Below are 20,252 nucleotides of genomic sequence, written 5' to 3'. Positions count from 1 at the left end.
TACATATAATAATTGAAAACAATCTCTTACAAGATAAAAGCTATACAGTCTCTCCCCTACTAGCTCTACCTCTGCGCTCACTCCCCTCCCCAGAAGTGACCACTGTTACCAGCTGGGTGTATATTCTGTCATAACTCTTGCTGTATGTACACCAAGTTTCCCCCCGCCACATAAATAAAGTCATTATCAACATGTTTTTAACCTGGTTTTTGTACTTAACAATACGTCTTATAAACTATTCATTGCCAGTGAGTATAGGTCTATGATGTAATCCCCTAAAATACGAATTATGCATACTTCCCGCAATGCACCACTCTGTACTGAGTCCTGACAGATATTTACTCTTCCTTCAAGGGGCACACACCAGTTGTATGAAACCGTTCCTCTCTATGAAAGCTTTATTGGGGTTTTTCTTTGTTGTGCTCATTTATTTGCTTCTGCCTCCCAATTTAATCTCAGGTTCCGTGAAGACAAAGAATGGTTTATTCACATATATGTCCTAGTATCTAGCATGGGACCTTGTCTATACAGGTTCATTTAGTACAGTGGTTCTCAACCTTCCTAATGCCACGACCCTTTAATACAGTTCCTCATGTTGTGGTGACCCCAACCATAAGATTATTTTCGTTGCTACTTCATAACTGTAATTTTGCTACTGTTATGAATCGTAATGTAAATATCTGATATGCAGGATGTATTTAGGCGATCCCTGTGAAAGGGTCGTTCGACTCCCAAAGGGGTCGCGACCCACAGGTTGAGAAACGCTGATTTAGTATCTGATATATGATTGCATTTAATAAAGTTCTATCCTTTTCTTTTATAGATCTACAAAGGTGATATTTATGAAAATGCTATAGCAACAATGAAAAGTGGTGAAGTCATAAAATTAAGTGAAAAAAAGCAGGTTAAAATTTTTTACACTGACATGACTACCATACCACATCAAAACACACATATAAAGGAGACATAAAACATTGTAAGCAACTTAGGATGGAATTAGGAGCAGAGTGTCTATTTTAGTTTTTTGGGTTTTTTTTATTAAAAAGGGATAAAAGTGTGATGATTGCTGCGGGGAGGAGAGGGATATGGGAGAGGTAGAGGAGGATACGGGGGGATAAATAGTGATGGACAGAGACTTGACTTGGGTTGGTGAACACACAATACAGTGTACAGATGATGTGTTGTGGAATTATGCACCTGAACCTGTAAAAGTTTATTAACCAGTGTCACCCCAATTTAAAAAATTTTATGGCCTTGCCCAGCCAGCATGCCTCAGTGGTTGAGCATCAACCTATGAACCAAGAGGTCATGGTTCAATTCCTGGTCAGGGCACATGCCCAGGTTGCAGGTTTGATCCCCAGAAGGGGGTGTGCAGGAGGCAGCTGATCAAGGATTCTCTATCATTGATGTTTCTATCTTTCCCTCCCTCTCTCTTCCTCTCTGAAATAAATAAATTAATATCTTTTGGCTCAGTGGTTGAGCATTGACCTACAAACCAGGAAGTCACGGTTCGATTCCTGGTCAGGGAACATGCCCAGGTTGCGAGCTCGATCTCCAGTAGGGGCCATGCAGGAGGCAGCCGATCAATGATTCTCCCTCATCATGATGTTTCTGTCTCTCTCTCCCTTCCTCTCTGAAATCAGTAAAAATATATTTTAAAAAACAGAAAGTTAAATGTGAAGTAATGAATATAACAAAATGTTATTAGGAAAATGTATGCCTCCAATACCAAACACTGATTTCATTCTTCATTCATCTAAAGAAATCTATAGAGAGGTTTCTGTCCTGGATAAGATGGACCAAGCATACCTCACCTTGTTCCCACTAAAGGTAGCTATAATAAGCAAGAGCAACTATTTGACGACTCTGAAAAGTGAAGCAGGATGATCAGGGAGAAGACCAGAATTCAAAGTACCACTGAACCAAGGATGAGTTTAACATTTTTTTCCTCTGGTATCTCCTGGTGTGGACACAACACAGCCTGAAATCTGGAAGCATCCACTGATGTAGACAGAGAAAACTCCAGAAAAAAACCCTTGTCTTGTTCTGGCTTGAATACTGGGAAAGGGGTCTCCAAAAACTCAAGGAAGTGTATAGAAACAGCCCATTTTTCCTTCTTTTTCTTTTTTCTGTTCTCCTGTGCGCCAGCCCAAAGCAACCTTGTGGTGGAAGAAGTGACAAGAGGGGAATAGCAAAAATCTAAAACTGAATGACAGGAAGCTTCCTTCCAATCAGAGAAGCAGAAGTTTGAAGAGATGGAGTGAGTCTTCTATGCCTTCTCTCTCTCTCTCTCTCTCTCTCTCTCTCTCTCTCTCTCTCCACCCCCTCCCATCCCACCTACCCCACCCCTCTGCTACTTGGCCCCAGATGCTGAACAAGGTTGTTCCAATGAACTGTGACGTGGCTGAAGAGATTGCAGAGGGGGAGCAGCACATACATAGATTTGACATTAGCAAACAGTACAGCAGAGACTCTGAGACCCGAAGAGGTAAATCACAGCCCAAGTCCCAGACTGGCCACTGGGTGGCACACATGCTGGACTGATCCAAATAGGTTTGCAAAGGCCTTGAAAATTACAGACATTGAAACCACAGCCCACAAAAGGATGGTGAGAACTTGTGATCTGAACCTAAATGGGTTGATTGCCTCCAAAAACGAAAGTATCAACAGGACTAAAACCTATAAAACGCTGACGAAAGAAATCAAGGATGATCTAAATAAATGGAGAGGCATACTGTATTCATGGATTTGAATATTCACCAAATTCATCTATATATTTAAAGGAATTCCAATTAAAATCCCAGCAGGACCCCTGGCCAGTGTTGCTCAGTTGGTTAGAGCATTATCCTGTGCACCAAAGGGTTGTGGGTTCGATCCCCAGGTGGGGAGAGTATGGAAAACAGGCAATCGGATGTCTCTCTCCCCCTTTCCTCTCTCTCTAGAATCAAACAAAAACATATCCTCATGTGAGAATTTAAAATAATAAAATAGACACAGTAATTTTGAAAAAGAGTAAAATTGGAGAAATAACTGCCCAATGTTAAGACTTATCATAAAGCTACAGTATTTAAGACAATGTGCTATTGCAAAGGGACAGACACATAGGTCAAAGGAACAGAAAAGAGTCCAGAAATAGATGCACACAAATATGGACAAATGATTTTTGACAAAGGCAATTCAAAAGAGAAAAGACACCCTTTTCAATGAAGTGTGTTGAAAACAATTAGATTGCCATATGCAAAACCAAAACAAAACACCTCACGCTTTATACAAAAATGAACTCAAAACAAATTATTTATTCTAAATATAAAACTGTATAATTTTTAGAAGGAAACAGAATTTGTCATGCCTACAGTTATGCAGAGTTCTTAGACATGATACCAAGAGCATGCTCCATAAAGATACAAACTGGTAAGAATTTAAAACTTTTGTTCTACAAAAGAAAGTAGAGACAGGGGATCTATTCTTTGTGCTCAGATAAGGAGGAGCCAGACAAGGTCTTGAGTAGGCAATGCTGAAGAAATACTGCTTCACTGGGCCACGTGGTGAAAAGGGTGGGGAGTTGAGGGAAAGGGGTTCGGTGGCAGAAGATAAGGAAGAGCCCAAGTTTGAGCCAGAGGGGTCAGGAAGAATAAGTTGGGAGCAGGAGCAAAGAAAAATGAGAAAGAGGCAGCAGGAAAGGGGCCAACTCTGTATGAGGACATCCCCAGATCAGAACACTTCACCCACAGGCAAATGAGGCACAGTCCTGGAATGTGGCTGGGCTTCAGGCCTGGATCAAGGAAAAAGGTTTAGACTGGATAAAAGAAGAAGCCCCAGAGATCCTGTGCCTGCAGTAGACCAAAGGTTCCGTGAATAAACTACCAGCTGAACTTCAAGAGCTGTATGGACTATCCCATCAGTACTGGTCAGCTCCTTCAGACTATGAAGGGTACAGTGGCGCAGGCCTATTCTCCCACCAGTGCCCACTCAATGTCTCCCATGGTATTGGCTGAATTTGACACATTTGTGCTGGTAACAGACTATGTACCTAATGTAGGCCAAGATCTGGTGTGCCTGGAGTACTAGCAGCCCTGGGATAAAGCCTTTTCCAAGTTCCTGAAGGGCCTGGCTTCCCGCAAGCTCCTTGTGCTATATGGGAACCTCGATGTGGCTCATGAAGAAACTGACCTTCGCAACCCCAAGGTAAACAAAAAAGAATGCTGCCTTCATTCCAAAAGAGTGGCAAAACTTGCCTGGCCGGTGTGGCTCAGTGTTTGAGCATTCTATCTATGAACCAGGAGGTCATGGTTCGATTCCAAGGTTGCAGGTTTGATCCCCAGTAGGGGGCATGCAGGAGGCAGCTGATCAATGATGCTCTCTCATAATTGATGTTTCTATCTCCCTCTCCCTCTCCCTTCCTCTCTGAAATCAGTAAAAATATATTTTTAAAAAAGAGTGGCACAGCCCTAGCTGGTTTGGCTCAGTTGATAGAGTGTTGGCCTGCAGACTGAAGGGTCCTGGGTTCGATTCCGGCCAAGGGTACATGCCTGGGTTGTGGGCTTGATCCCCAGTAAAGGGCATGTAGGAGGCAGCTGATCAGTGATTCCCTCTCATCATTGATGTTTCTATCTCTCTCCCTCTCCCTTCCTCTCTAAAATCAATAAAAATATTTTTTAAATATATTTTATTGATTTTTTACAGAGAGGAAGGGAGACAGAGATAGAGAGTTAGAAACATCAATGAGAGAGAAACATCGATCAGCTGCCTCCTGCACACCTCCCACTGGGAATGTGCCCACAACCCAGGTACATGCCCTTGACCGGAATCAAACCTGGGACCTTTCAGTTCGCAGGCCGACGCTCCATCCACTGAGCCAAACTGGCTACGGCAATAAAAATATATTAAAAAAAAATTTTAAAAAAAGAGTTGCACAACTTTGGGGAATTGATACAGGCTGTTCCACTGGCTGACAGTTTCTGGCACCTCCACCCCAACACAATCTATGCCTACATTTTCTGGACCTACATGATAAATGCTCGATTCAAAAATGTTGGTTGGCACCTTAATTACTTTTTGGTGTCTCACTCTCTGTTAACTGCATTGTGTGACAGCAAGATCCATTCCAAGGCCCTGGTCAGTGATCACTATCCCATCACCCTGTGCCAAGCACTATAACACCTCCCCCAAATCGCTTTGAGCCTGGGAAATGAGGCCCCCAACTAGTTTCAAAACAGCTTTGCTCTCTAGAGAATTCTGCACTGTATTTCCCTTCTAAAAGTATGAATCCTTCAACCAGGCTCCTAGTGACAGATGGGTTTCCTTTAAGCCCAAGGTTTTCTTTTTTTGTGTGGGTTTTCTTCTTTTTATTACATTAAACAAAAGTAGGCCCTGGCCAGGTAGGTCAGTTGATTGGAGCACTGCCCCATACACCAAGGTTGCGGGTTTGATCCTTGGTTACAGCACATACAAGAAGCAACCAATGAGTGCATCAACAAGTGGAACAACAAATTGATGTTTCCTTCTCTCCCTCAAAAAAATAAATCAATAAAAAAATTTTTAAAACCCAGCAAAAGAAGAAAAAAAAAGCTACTGATGACTTTCTTTGAACTGTCCATGTGAAAATAAAGAGCCATAGTTTCATAAAAAAAGAAAGAATGCAAAGACAAACCACAGACTGGGAAAAGTATTTACAAACCAGATATCTGACAATGGACTTGTATACAAAACATATAAAGAACTCTCAAAACTCAACAGGAAGTAAATGAACAACCCAATTAAAAAAATGAGCAAGACTGTTAACAAACAGACCATTCACCGAAGAGGACATATGGACAGCAAATAAACAGAAGATAAAAACTGTTCACCATTAATAATTTGATAAATGCAAATTAAAATTATGATGGGCTATCACAATATACCTATTAGAATGGCTATAAAAATACTGACAGTAACATGTGCTGATGAAGAATGAAATAGCCACTGTGGAAAATGGTTTGGCAGAGTCTTATATAGTTAACCATATACTTACCACTTGACCCAGAAATCCCACTCCTAGGGAAATGAAATCGTACGTTCATACAAAAACCTATACACAGCAGCTCTACCAAAAACTGGAAACTCAAATATCCTCTAGGGATAAATGCATAAACAAACGGTATACCCACATAATATATACTACTTGGCAATAAAAATGAATAAATTATTGCTGGATGCAACATGCAACAACTTAGAAGACTTGAATGAAAATGCCGTTCTCAAAAGATTATATACTAGCCGAAACCGGTTTGGCTCAGTGGATAGAGCGTCGGCCTGCGGACTGAAAGGTCCCAGGTTCAATTCCGGTCAAGGGCATGTACCTGGGTTGCGGGCACATCCCCAGTGGGAGATGTGCAGGAGGCAGCTAATCGATGTTTCTCTCTCATTGATGTTTCTAACTCTCTATCTCTCTCCCTTCCTCTCTGTAAAAATCAATAAAAATATATTAAAAAAAAAGATTATATACTATATGCTTCCAGTCATATGCTGTTCTCTAAAAGATATAACTATAGTAACAGAGAATAGACTGGTAGTTGCCAGGAGTTAGGGATAAGTTTGGGTGTGACTGCAAAGGGATAGCACGAGAGATTTTGGGGTCGTTCAACTGCTCTGATCCTAATTGTGATAGTGATTACATAAATTTATACAAGTGTTAAAAATTCATAGAACTGGTCCCGCCGGGGTAGCTCAGAAGTTGAGCGTTGACCTATGAACCAGAAAGTCGCAGTTCAATTCCCAGTCAGGGCACATGTCTGGGTTGCGGGCTCAATCCTCAGTGTGCAGTGTGCAGGAGGCAGCTGATCAATGATTCTCCCTCATCATTGATGTTTCTATCTCTCTCTCCCTCTCCCTTCTTTTCTGAAATCAATAAAAATATATTTAAAAGTAAAAGTAACTTATTTTCCTAACTTCGTTTCACAAGACAAAATCATAGTCAAGCTCTTTTGTCACTATTAACAATGAAATATTAATTCTTGTTTTATGTGAACCTACTTTAAGTAGTCTTTCTCATTACCCATTATCCTCTAGTAAGCAAGACTGCCTTTATATTAAAATATACAATGAGCCCTACCTGGTTTGGCTCAATGGATAGAGCATCGGCCTGTGGACTGAAGGGTCCCAGGTTCAATTCTGGTCAAGGTCATGTACCTTGATTGCGGGCAGATCCCCAGTGGGGGGTGTGCAGGAGGCAGCTCATCGATGTTTCTCTCTCATCAATGTTTCTAACTCTCTATCCCTCTCCCTTCCTCTCTGTAAACAATTAATAAAAATATATTTAAAAAATATATATATACACAATGAAATAAAGAAGAACCCTAGCCAGTTTGGCTCAGTAGATAGTGTGTCAGACTGTAGACCGAAGGGTCCCAGGTTCGATTCTGGTCAAGGGCACGTACCTTGGTTGCAGGCTCCTCCCCAGCCTGGGCCCTGGTCAGGGCTTGTGTAGGAGGCAACCAATCAATGTGTTTCTCTCACATTGATATTTCTCTCTTTCTTTCCCTCTCTCTTCCACTCTCTCTAAAAATCAATGGAAAAATATCCTTGGGTGAGGATTAAAAAAATAATAAAAGAGTAGGAAGATATATGCTAGTGATAATATAGCAAGTTGTTTCTGGGTAATGAGATTTTAAGTGACTTCTTTTTTTTGCTTGTTTATTTTCTAAATTTTCCAGAATGAGCTTGCATAGCTTTGTGGGAAAAAGTTAAAAAATCCTTTCAATCTAGTCCTAGTAATGTTTTCTCAAGGAAACTCTGGGGCTCTGGTCTGTATGCATGGAGAAGACAAGCAGCTAGGAGGAGAGAAGGTAGCCAACACAGAAAAGATCAGATCTGCTGGTGGTACTGGTGAAGGTAAGAAAACTGGCTACTCTTAGGAAGGGGAAGACTAGCTCACCTGAGACTGTTTGAAAACATCCTTCCCAACCACATCCAGGTCAGAGGGGTCTTTGATGGCACTAACATACTCAGAAACAGCCTTGATCACCACATCACAAGGAGGAAGAACCAGTTGATGAGCTCGAACCTAAAAGAGTTAATATAAACAAGAAACACTGGCATCAGACATGGGTCGTTAAGAAAAAGGGTGAGCCCTAAGCAGTTTGGCTCAGTGGATAGAGCGTCGGCCTGCGGACTGAAGGGTCCCAGGTTCCATTCCGGTCAAGGGCATGTACCTTGGTTGCGGGCACATCCCTAGTAGGAGTTGTGCTGAAGGCAGCTGATCGATGTTTCTCTCTCATCGATGTTTCTAACTCTCAATCCCTCTCCCTTCCTCTCTGTAAAAAAACAATCCTAGCTAATAAAAAAAAAAAAAAACCATGGTAATTGGCGTACAACCGCTACCCTTCCCATCGGCTAATCAGCGAGATATGCAAATTAACTGCCAGCCAAGATGGCGGCCGGCAGCCAGGCAGCTTGAAACTAACATGAAGCTTGCTTGCTTCAGTGACGGAGGACTCCAACGTTCCCCGTCTGCTGCTGCAGGCCTGAGCTGCAACTCTAAGCAACTATGTAACAAACATAGAAGCTAAACAAAACCCCAGAAACCTGCTTTAGTCCACTGGGCTTCAGCCAGCAGGATCGCAACATTGTAAGCAAAGGCCAGAAACCTACTTTCAGCAGCGGAGACCTAAGAGCTGGAGCCAAGCCTCAAAGCTAAAGCTGGCCCAGAATAAAAAAGAAAAAAGAAAAAAAGGAGCAGTTTGGAGCTTCAGTCACCCCCAGCCTGAAAACAGCCCTCAGCCCCTCACCCAGACTGGCCAGGCACCCCAGTGGGGACCGCCACCCTGAAGGGTGTGTGACCAGCTGCAAAGAGCCATCATCCCCTCACCCAGGATGGCCAGGCACCCCAGTGGGGACCCCCACCCTGAAGGGTGTGTGACCAGCTGCAAACAGCCATCATCCCCTCACCCAGGCTGGCCAGGCACCCCAGTGGGGACGCCCACCCTGATCCAGGACACCCTTCAGGGCAAACCAGCTGGCACCCACCCGTGCACCAGGCCTCTACCCTATATAGTAAAAGGGTAATATGCCTCCCAGCACCGGGATCAGTGGAGCTGCGGGGCATCCCAGCACCAGGATCAGCGTGACAGGGGGCAGCGCCCAAACCCCCTGATCGCCCTACGGCTCTGTGTGTGACAGGGTGCGGCGCCCCAACCCCCTGATCGACCCTGCTCTGTGGGTGATAGAGGGTGGCGCCCCAACCCCCGCCCCCACAGGCCCTGCTCTGTGTGTGACAGGGTAGAGCCATAACCTCCCCATCGGCCCTGCCCTGAGTGTGACAGTGGCGGTGCTCCAACCCCCTGATCGGCCCTGCTCTGTGGGTGATAGAGGGCGGCGCCCCAACCCCCGATCCGCCCTGCTCTGTGTGTGACAGGGGGCGGTGCCCCAACTCCCCTATTGGCCCTACTCTGTGAGTGACAGGGAGGAGCTCCTCAACCCCCTGATGGGCCTTGCTCTGTGCGTGACAGGGTACGGAGCCCCAACCCCCCTGATGGGCCCTGCTCTGTGCATGACAGGGGGTGGCGCCACAATCTCCCCATCGACCCTGCCTTGAGTGTGACAGGGGGCGGTGCCCCAACCCCCCAATCGGCCCTACCCTAAGCGTGACTGAGGGTGGCATCGCAACCTCCCAATCCGCCCTACTCTGTGCATGACAGGGGGCGTTGCCCCAACTCCCCAATCGGCCCTGCTCTCTGCCCAACAAGGGGCTGCACCTAGGGGTTGGGCCTGCCCTCTGCCACCCAGGAGCAGGCCTAAGCCAGCAGGGCGTTATCTCCCGAGGGGTCCCAGACTGCAAGAGGGCACAGGCCGGGCTGAGGGACCCCCCCCCTTTCCTCCCGAGTGCACAAATTTTTGTGCACCGGGCCTCTAGTCCTATATAATAAAAGAGAAACATGCAAACTAACTGTCCCTCCACCACGCCCACCAGCCATGCCCACCAGCCAATCAGGAGTGAGTATGCAAATTAACCCAACTAAGATGGTGGCGGCCACAGAGCTGGAGTGAGCAGGAGGCTTGGGTTGCCCCTGGTAATGGAGGAAGCCAAGCTTCCTGCCTGCCCTGGCCGGCCCTGGGCTCCGCTCAAGGCTACAAAGTTTCAATTATAGAAGATAAATAAATCCCAGAAAAAAAGAAAAAAGAAAAAAAGGAGAGGCTGGGAGCTTGGGTCACCAGGGGGCGTGGCCAGCCTGAAAATGGCCATCAGCCCCTCACCGAGGCTGGCCAGGCACCCCAGAGGGACCCCCCATCCTGAAGGGGGTGTGGCCAGTCTGTAAACGGCCCTCAGCCCTTCACCCAGGCTGGCCAGGCACCCCCAGCGGGCCCCCCCTCCATGCTGAAGGAGCTGTGGGCAGCCTGAAAACAGCCCTCAGTCCCTCACCCAGGCTGGCCACACCCCCATGGGGTGAGGGTCCCTGCTGGGGGGCTTGGCCAGCTTGCAAACAACTATCAGCCCCTCACCCAGGCTGGCCAGGCACCCCAGTGGGGACCCCCACCCTGAAGGGGGTGTGGCCAGCCTGCAAACAGCCCTCAGCCCCTCCTGACTCCTCAGGAGTGCTAAGGATATCTGACTGCAGCTTAGGCCTGCTCCCCACTAGCAAGTGGACATCTCCTGAGGGTTCCCGGGCTGCCAGAGGGATATCTGACTGCCAGCTTAGGCCTGATTCCCGGGGGAACGGGCCTAAACCAGCAGGTGGACATCCCCCGAGGGATCCCAGAATGCGAGAGGGCTCAGGCCGGGCTGAGGGACCCCGCCCGCCAAGTGCACAAATTTTTGTGCACTGGGCCTCTAGTAAAATATAAAAAAAAGAAAAAGAAAATGGGTGAGGTGCCTGGCCAGCGTGGTTGAGTTGACCTATGAACCAGGAGGTCACAGTTCAATTCCCAGTCAGGGCACATGCCCAGGTTGTGGGCTCAATCCCCAGTGGGGGCTGTGCAAGAGGCAGCCAATTGATGACTTCCTCTCTCTATCCCTCTCCCTTCTTCTAAAAATCAATAAAAATATATTTAAAAATAAAAAGAGAGCCCTAACCGGTTTGGCACAGTGGATAGGCAGCCGTGGGTAAACTACGGCCCACGGGCCGGATCCGGCCCGTTCGGCTATTCTATCCGGCCCGCGGAGCCGAAAGAGCGGAGGGTTCTCTTGCTCTCCCCTCCGCTCCTTCACCAGCAGCAGTGTTAACATGGCAACATCGGGAAACACGGCCGCAGCTCCTTCTTCTGAGTCCAGTTTAAGAACCCATTGTGGCCGAAACTGGTTTGGCTCAGTGGATAGAGCGTCGGCCTGCGGACTGAAAGGTCGCAGGTTCGATTCCGGTCAAGGGCATGTACCTGGGTTGCGGGCACATCCCCAGTAGGAGATGTGCAGGAGGCGGCTGATCGATGTTTCTCTCCCATCGATGTTTCTAACTCTCTATCTCTCTCTCCCTTCCTCTCTGTAAAAAATCAATAAAATATATTTAAAAAAAAAGAAAAAAAAAAAGAACCCATTGTGGCCCTCAAGTCAAAAAGTTTGCCCACCCCTGGGATAGAGCATCGACCTGGGGACTGAAGGGTCCCAGGTTCGATTCCAGTCAGGGGCATGTACCTTGGTTGCGGGCACATCCCCAGTGAGAGGTTGTGGGAGGCAGCTGATCGATGTTTCTAACTCTCTATCCCTCTCCCTTCCTCCCTGTAAAAAATCAAAATATAGTATATTAAAAATAAATAAATAGAGAAAGTAGTCATTAAATAGATGTATTTTTTAAATGAGTTCAACTGTAGAATACCCAGCTGCTACTGCAGAGAAGTGCTTGATGTGGGGAAAAACCCCAGCACATTTGGTGGCCAGAGTATCAGAAGTGATGTATTCTGGATGAGTGTGGTAGAAGTGTGAAAGTAAAGGAGACACATAGGAAAGAAAGACATAGGAAGGAAGAGCTGGGTTTTCTCCTACACAGAAGGTGGAAAACGAACTTTTTCCTCTTTAAAGGGTATTGATCATAATTATAAATCTTTATCTGTTAAGTATTTGGGATAGTTTAAACCTAATGAAAGATAATTGTTCTATCAAAACTCCAATCAAAACCTGATGTCCCCTAGGTATGGATGTATCCACAGGAAATGGGCACAATACCTTAAGTGATGCAAGGGGATGTTCTGGTCCCAAGAGGCTCCAGTGGAAAGCAGCCAGGTCCTCATCTGGGAGAATGTGGTTACCTATAAAATACATTTATCACTTACTGACTGTACAAATGTTTCCTTAGAGCCTCCAGGGCATGACAAAGATGCTGTGAGAGAAAATTATCAAATAATTCACATAGATCAATATACTTCATGTAATGAATACAGTAGCTATGTGTTGATTACCTACTATGCATCACATGCATTATATGTTTCACCTTCAAAATAACCATATATGATAGTATTATTTCTCTCATTTCACACATAAGGAAATTGAGGTTTGAACAAGTTTGATGACAGTCTAAGGTGGCAGAGTTAATTAAGTGCCCACACCAGGATAAGAACCTAAGGACTGTCTGACTCCAAAGCTCATGCTATTTTCTATGACCTAGTCACCCTGTCTTTTATAACAGCAGCCACCAATTACTGTCTGCCAAGTGCTGGACATTTTTATATCTCACTTCACTTGACTTTATAATAACACCATGTGGTATATTCCATTTCACAGAGGAGGTGACTGAAACCAGGGAGTTACCTGTAACTTCAGTGATTTGCCCAAGGCCTAATTGCAAAACTTGTGCTGACTGCACTAGATCATCCAACCTCAACTCCTTTGGGATTATAAACAAGAGTTCACACCTAAGACAAGATATTAATCTTTACGCTGCCAATACATGGAAGACCAACTAGAAACCTAATCAACTCTCTGCCATATAAAAGGTAGATGGATAGCCTGGCCAGAGTGACTCAGTGGTTGAGCATCAGGTGACCCATGAACCAGGAGGTCATTGTTCGATTCCCAGTCAGGGCACATGCCTGGGTTTGGAGCTCGATCCCTGGTGGGCGGTATGCAGGAGGCAGCCAATCAATGATACTCTCTCATCATTGATGTTTCTATCTCTCTCCCTCCCCCTTCCTCTTTGAAATCAATAAAATATTAAAAAATAGCCGAGACCGGTTTGGCTCAGTGGATAGAGCGTCGGCCTGCGGACTGAAAGGTCCCGGGTTCGATTCCAGTCAAGGGCATGTACCTGGGTTGCGGGCACATCCCCAGTGAGAGATGTGCAGGAGGCAGCTGATTGATGTTTCTCTCTCATCAATGTTTCTAACTCTCTATCTCTCTCCCTTCCTCTCTGTGAAAAATCAATAAAATATGTTTAAAAAATATTAAAAAATAAAAGGTAGACGGATAGAAGGCTAGAATGGATATATATATATATATATATATATATATATATATATATAGCAAGCATAGTGAAATGTTAATGGCAGAAAACAGGAGGTAGATACAGGATATTCACTATAAAATTCTTTCAAGTTTGCTTATGTTTGGAAATTTTCATTATAAAATCTTAGCGCAACAGAAGCAAAAGGAAAAGCAATTTGTGTTCTTGATCTAAATTTAGACACTGGGCCCTAACTGGTTTGGCTCAGTGGATAAAGCGTCAGCCCATGGACTGAAGGGTCCCAGGTTCGATTCCAGTCAAGGGCATGTACCTCGGATGCAAGTTCGATCCCTGGCCCAGGTCAGGGTGCTGTGGGAGGCAATCAATTCATGTGTCTCTCTCACATCAATGTTTCTCTCTCACTCGCTCTCTCCCTCTCCCTTCCAATCTCTCTAAAAATGAATGGAAAAATATCCTCAGGTGAGGATTTAAATAAATGAATGAATTAAATAATTAAATAGATAGATGGACAGATAGATCGATCTAGACACTGGGGAAATGCTCTGAGTGGAAAACTAAAACTGTCCAGGGCTAGTAAAACATTTGGCCTAAGACAGTACTCTGCATAAAATAGTTATGGAATATAACAAGAGTGCATGAGTTAAAATAATGTTCTGGAATATGCATGAATTCATAAGGCAAACATGCCGAGTTTTTAATAAGAAGCTCAGAAGCCAGTCTGGAGTGGTTCAATGGTTGAGCATTGACCTGTGACCCCAGAGGTCACGGTTCGATTCCCAGTCAGGGTACATGTCCTGGTTGCAGGCTCAATCCCCAGCATGGGGCTTGCAGGAGGCAGCTCATCAATGATTCTCTCTCATCATTGATGTTTCTATCTCTTTCTCCTTCTCCCTTCCTCTCTGAAATCAATAAAAATATATTTTAAAAAAAGCTGCCCTAGCAAGTTTGGCTGAGTAGATAGAGCATTGGCCTGCAGACTGAAGGGTCCAGGATACGATTCCAGTCAAGGGCACATGCCTGGATTGCGGGTTTGATCCCCAGTGGGGGGCGTGCAGGGGGCAGCTGATCAATGATCCTCTTTCATCATTGATGTTTCTCTCTCTCTCCCTTCCTCTCTGAAATTATTTATATATATATGCTCAGAAGCATAGTATTTGGCATGAGAATTTTCAGAAGATAAATCCAATAATGATTGGTTAAATGGCTCTGGTCTTCATCTCTTAGCACTAGAAGGGGAAATGTAACTAATCACTGGAATCTGTTCTCTGAACCACCTACCTAGCAGCGCAGCGAATATGGGAAAACTCATCCGCTTCAGGCCCAGCTGCTTGGCCACCTCCTGCATCAAGAACTGGTTGGTAGTGAGGTTCTTCCCATTCCAGCTCAGCTTCAGAGCATGGGAACTGTAGTAATAGGGAATATTGTAGAGAGCATACTCGGAGTCATGGGCAAGAAGGCCATGGAAGCCGTTTTCCCTGAAAAAAGCCACCACTTCCAAATGGTGGTCCTCGAGGCTCTGAAAGACCTAGGAGGGAAGAAGAGAAGAACAAGGTCATGCAACAGAAGCTGAGCTGCATTTGGTTAGAGGTCAGGAAGGTTAGTAACTGAATTTTACAGTTTGTTGAAACTTAAGATTACATGAGATTGAATGGAAGATTAAAAAATAAAAGTCTCTCTCGCCTGCCGAAGTGGCTCAGCAGTTGAGCACTGGCCCATGAACACCAGGAGGTGACTCAAGGTTCGATTCCCAATCAGGACACATGCCCAGGTTGCAGGCTCGTTCCTCAGTATGGGGCGTGCAGGAGGCAGCCGATCAATAGTTCTCTCTCATCACTGAGGTTTCTATCTCCCTCTCCCTTACTCTCTGAAATCAATACATATATATATATATATATTTAAAGCCACTCTTGTAAACGCAGGCAGAATTATCTTTGGGTTTGTTCAAATGCCCAGTCTTTTTATACTCCTTTCATGAAACCGAGAGGCCCAGCCTCTTTAAAAGAAATTAACATGGTACGTAGAAAAATAAAGCTATTACTTATTGCTCAGCACCTCTATATGCCCTGCATATTTACATAAATTATGTCATCATCAGAACAACCATGGGCGAGGTAGATATGGATGTCAAAACTTACATAGAAAGGTTAAACAACACATAGCTAGAACCTGAACCCAAGTTCATCTAACTTCCTTTTAAAAATTCTTGCTTGTGCCCTGATGGGTTTGGCTCAGTGGATAGAGCATCAGCCTGCGGACGGGGGGGGGGGGGGGTGTCCCAGGTTCGATTCCGGTCAAGGGCATGTACCTTGGTTGCGGGCACATCCCCGGTGGGGGATGTGCAGGAGGCAGCTGATCGATGTTTCTCTCTCATCGATGTTTCTAAGTCTCTGTCCCTCTCCCTTCCTCTCTGTAAAAAATCAATAAAATATATTTTAAAAAAATTCTTGCTTGCTTTCTTAAGAGCACCAAGGACACTCACAACATCTAGGTTATCAGAAACTTCACCCCATTTTCATTTATTTTATTTTTTTAGTCCTCACCTGAGGATATGTTTTTATTGATCTTTTGAGAGAGAGGGAGACAGAGACAGAGACAGGGACAGGGACAGGGACAGGGACAGGGACAGAGGGAAACATCGATCTGAGGTTTTCTCCAGTATACATCCCAACTGGGGATTGATTAAATGCACAACCTAGGTAGGTGCCCTGACTGGGAATCGAACTCACAACCTTTTTGGTGCATGAGATGATTCTCCAACCAATTGAGCAACCCGGCCAGGGCAACTTAACCCCATTTCTAAAAATGGGAAAACTAATGCTGCAAGAAATTGGCTGCCCCCAAAGTTACATAATGAGTGAGTGAAGACAGGATTCAAACCCAAGCTCATCTGATGCCAACACGCATACTTTCCATTATACCAGGCTTCCTCTTGGAGAGCCCTATATTTTATGAGACATACCATTAAGTGCCCTACCTATGCATCCCTCTATAGCTGCACTTAGGCACACTGGATCCACCACACTAACTTCCTTGATTTCAGAGACTTTATCTCTGTATTCCTAGCTCCCACATAAGACCTAGAACACAGTAATAAGAATAGTAATGGCTAACAGATGCTGAAACATGCACTATGTGCTAAGTAATGTCCCAAGTACTTTATATGCAACAACTCAATACACAAAAACAATCTTCAGAGGCCATAACTATTATTGTTATACCCATTTTACATTACTATCCTTAAGGTCACGTGGCTGGAAGGAACAAAGCCTGGATTTTGGCTCTAGAGCCTGTGGAGCTCAATAATATTGTTGAACCAAACTGATCTATTCCTTCATTTAAGTTGTAAAGGAATGGTAGTTTTCTGAATTCTGACTGGAGTTTCAATGCATTAAGCTTTTGCTAGCCTTTGGAAAGGGAGACTAGTCACAGTAGATAGTCATGTCACACATTAGTCATTCAAGGGGAGGGACACTGATAAGCAGATAGCAAAGCAAGGTCTATAGTATTTGATATTCAGGCAAAGGAAACAAAATTCCTTACTTTACACTGTAACATATTTAAGCCTAGAGCTATGATAAACTCCATTTGGGTCAGGGTAGTACAGTTTTATGCTGCCCCCCCGGGTGATCATTTCTTCCAGCACATCTCTCATATACAAGTCACTGATGGAGCATCCTTCTACTTTGTACCATCAGAAGGCTGTGTGTGATATATTCTCCCCGATCATCACAACGTAACCATGTAAGCTTCATAAGCCCCATTTTACAATTGAGGAAACTGAGGCTTAGAGAAATGAGGTGCCATACTCAGGGCCACAGAACTGGGAAACAGAAACCTGGGTCACACTGCCCTTTCAACGACAACACATTACTTTTATCTGGTCTAAAGCAGATTACGCCACTATCGAAGTGATTTCAATTCCAGAAAGCCAAGGACTAGTGGTTTTTAACTAATCTGGTGGCTCTTATAACACCAGGAGGGTAAATCACAATGACGGGAGAGCATCTTCAAAATAAACAAACCTGTGCTTCACATCAGCTGATGACAATGAAACCCTGACGAGCAAGGAAAAAGCCTTCCAGCCACAATGCCTCTTAGAGAACAGCTGAGCACCCTGGCTCCATTTCCACATCTCTGATGATTACTACCACCTATGCAGAATGACTTACAGGCCCTGGTCCAAACTGATCCAGTTTCCTTGGCAACCGTGCAATTTTCCAGGAGACTAAAATGATTCAGGCGAAATTAAACAACATACCCAAACGACTAAGCAGAAAAGAAGTACATTTGAGCTATAAAGAAAGCAAGAGTTGAGATTCTGAATTGTCCATAGCTTTTTATTGTTGTTAATCCTCACCTGAGGATATTTTTCCATTGATTTTTAAGGAGAGTGGATGAGAGAGGGAAAGACAGAAATATCTATGTGAGAGAAACACATCGATTGATTGCCTCCTGCACGACTGGCTGCCTCCTGCCTGAGCCCTGATGAGGGCCTGGGCCCAGGAGAAGCCTGCAATCCTGCAATCAAGGTATATGCCCTTGACCGGAATTGAACCTGGGACCCTTTGGTCCGCAGGTCGACGCTCTAACCAGCTAGGGCTGTCTATCTTTTAATCACTGACTCAATTTTAGTCCAATGAATATGAATTGAGAGCCTACTAAGTGCTAGGATGCAGACAGCACAGAATGGCATGAATATAAAGAAGAATAAAACTCAGGGGAAAACAGCTCCCTGAGAGAAGTTTAATGTTTAATTTCCAATCTAAGTAGTCCAAAGCAGTGGGTTTTCTTTTTTATAATATATTTTATTGGTTTTTTTACAGAGAGGAAGGGAGTGGGATAGAGAGCTAGAAACATCGATGAGAGAGAAACATCGATCAGCCGCCTCCTGCACACCCCCTACTGGGGATGTGCCTGCAACCAAGGTACATGCCCTTGACCGGAATCGAACCTGGGACCTTTTAGTCCAAAGGCCGACGCTCTATCCACTGAGCCAAACCAGCGCAAAGCAGTGGGTTTTAAATTGTGCTTCCCAAACCAGGAATTGGGTAAGTGGGAAACTGGATCAAATAACCAGACAGGATAGATTCTCCTACTTTCTCTTGAAACTGAGCTCATATTTACCATATTACCTATTTTATATTTTGGCTCTTTCAGAAATATTTTATTTTATTGAATAACATTTGTTGTTAAAAAACAACTAGAGAGAAAAAAACAACAACTAGAAGTAGCCCGGCTGGTGGGGCTCAGTGGTTGAGCGTCGACCTATGAACCAGGAGGTGGAGATTTGATTCCTGATCAGGGCACATGCCTGGGTTGTGGGCTTGATCCCCAGTGGAGGGCATGCAGTAGGCAGCCGATCAGTGATTCTCTCTCATCACTGATGTTTCCATCTCTCTCTCCCTCTCCCTTCCTCTCTGAAATCAATAAAAAAATATTGGTTGAAAGTCAAAATTGGTCCCCTACTCTGTGCCACGTGTTCTATGCATGAGAGATACAGCAATAAACAAAGCAGACCAAAAAAATCCCGGCCTTCTTGGAGCTTACATTTTAGTGACAAATACTTCTAGATTTTTAAAAAATATATTTTTTTATTGATTTCAGAGAGGAAGGGAGAGGGATAGAGAGAAACATCAATGATGAGAGAGAACCATTTATCGGCTGCCTCCTGCATGCCCCCTACTGGGGATCGAGCCCCCAACTCAACATGTGCCCTTGACCGGAATGGAAACCGAGACCCTTCATTCTGTAGGCTGACACTCAATCCACTGAGTCAAACATCACCTAGGAATCCACCAATATTTATTGAGCCAGGAACTGATATGTGCCAGGCACTGATCTAGGTGTGGGGATATAGTGAACAAGAGCCCCAAATTCTTATCTTCATGGAGCTGACATGCTAGTCATTAATATTTCACAATAAGCACTGGGCTAAGCAATGTAAGACACATTTATTCTTCTAACCCTGTGAAATAAGTATCATTAACCTCCCTATATATTCCTTTTTGTTAGCAGAAAAATGTAAATATCTCGTCTCGCCCCAAATCACACGGCTGACCATATAGCAACACTTGGATTTGAACTCAGGACTGACTTCAAAACAATGCTCTTTTTTTTTGGCGTGTATTTGTCCAGTTTTCCCAGCACCACTTATTGAAGGGACTGTCTACCCCATTGTATATCCTTGCCTCCTTTGAGGTGGGTTCATTGACCATATAAACAAAGATTTATTTCTGGGCTCTATTCTGTTCCATTGATCTGTTTGTTTTTATGCTAGTATAATGCTACTTTGATTGTTGTCAAAATAGCATTATACTATACTTTGAAACCAGGGAGCATGATACCTCCCACTTTGTTCTTTGATTTCTTTGGCTATTAAGGGTCTTTTGTTGTTCCATTAGTTTTTAGTCTGACAATGCCATAGGTATTTCAGTTCTGAGAATGTCATAGGTATTTTTTAATAGGGATTGGCTGGAATACAACTACTGCTGTAGGTAGTAAGGACATTTTAACAATATTATTATATCCAATCCATAAGCATGGTATACCCTTCCATGTATTTGTATCCTCTTCAATTTCCTTCTTCAATGTCTTATAGCTTTCAGAATACAGGTCTTTCACCTCATTGGTTAAATTTATTCCTAGGTATTTTTATGCTATTGATGCAATTGAGATGGGATTGTTTTCTTCTTTATTTCTCCTAATTGTTCACAGGATCTGTGACATCGAATGAATCTATGCTCAACTTCAAGTGGTTGTGCAAGTCACTTAGCTTCTTATCTATACAATGGAGATTTCACTAATTCCTACCTGATTGTGAGATTTAGCAATTACTTATATAAAATACCTGGCACACAAGCTCTGAGAAAGTGCTGATTAAGTAAGTCA

The 20,252-nt window shown here is 44.3% G+C and overlaps 1 protein-coding gene and 1 pseudogene across 2 annotated transcripts in view; one reads left to right on the top strand and one right to left on the bottom strand.

Moving 5' to 3' along the window:
• FAM120C (family with sequence similarity 120 member C) overlaps positions 1–20,252 on the bottom strand; it is a gene marked incomplete at its 5' end in the record, with an annotated part of 65,016 nt that overhangs the window by 27,589 nt on the left and 17,175 nt on the right. Inside the window, 3 exons of the mRNA XM_081115438.1 lie at positions 7,913–8,041; positions 12,131–12,213; positions 14,643–14,889. Of these exons, the coding sequence (XP_080971564.1) occupies positions 7,913–8,041; positions 12,131–12,213; positions 14,643–14,889 (459 nt within the window). The remainder of the gene's footprint in view (positions 1–7,912; positions 8,042–12,130; positions 12,214–14,642; positions 14,890–20,252) is intronic.
• LOC308511008 (DNA repair nuclease/redox regulator APEX1-like) lies at positions 3,512–5,157 on the top strand (annotated as a pseudogene). The gene is made up of 2 exons: positions 3,512–4,221; positions 4,909–5,157. The product of its transcript is annotated as a DNA repair nuclease/redox regulator APEX1-like (transcript).

The sequence above is a fragment of the Myotis nattereri genome (genome assembly GCF_964212035.1).
Source record: "Myotis nattereri genome assembly, chromosome: X".
NCBI classification, from domain to species: domain Eukaryota; kingdom Metazoa; phylum Chordata; class Mammalia; order Chiroptera; family Vespertilionidae; genus Myotis; species Myotis nattereri.
The sequence above is the reverse complement of the archived record's forward strand: the minus strand, read 5'-3'. Positions and strand labels throughout refer to the sequence as shown.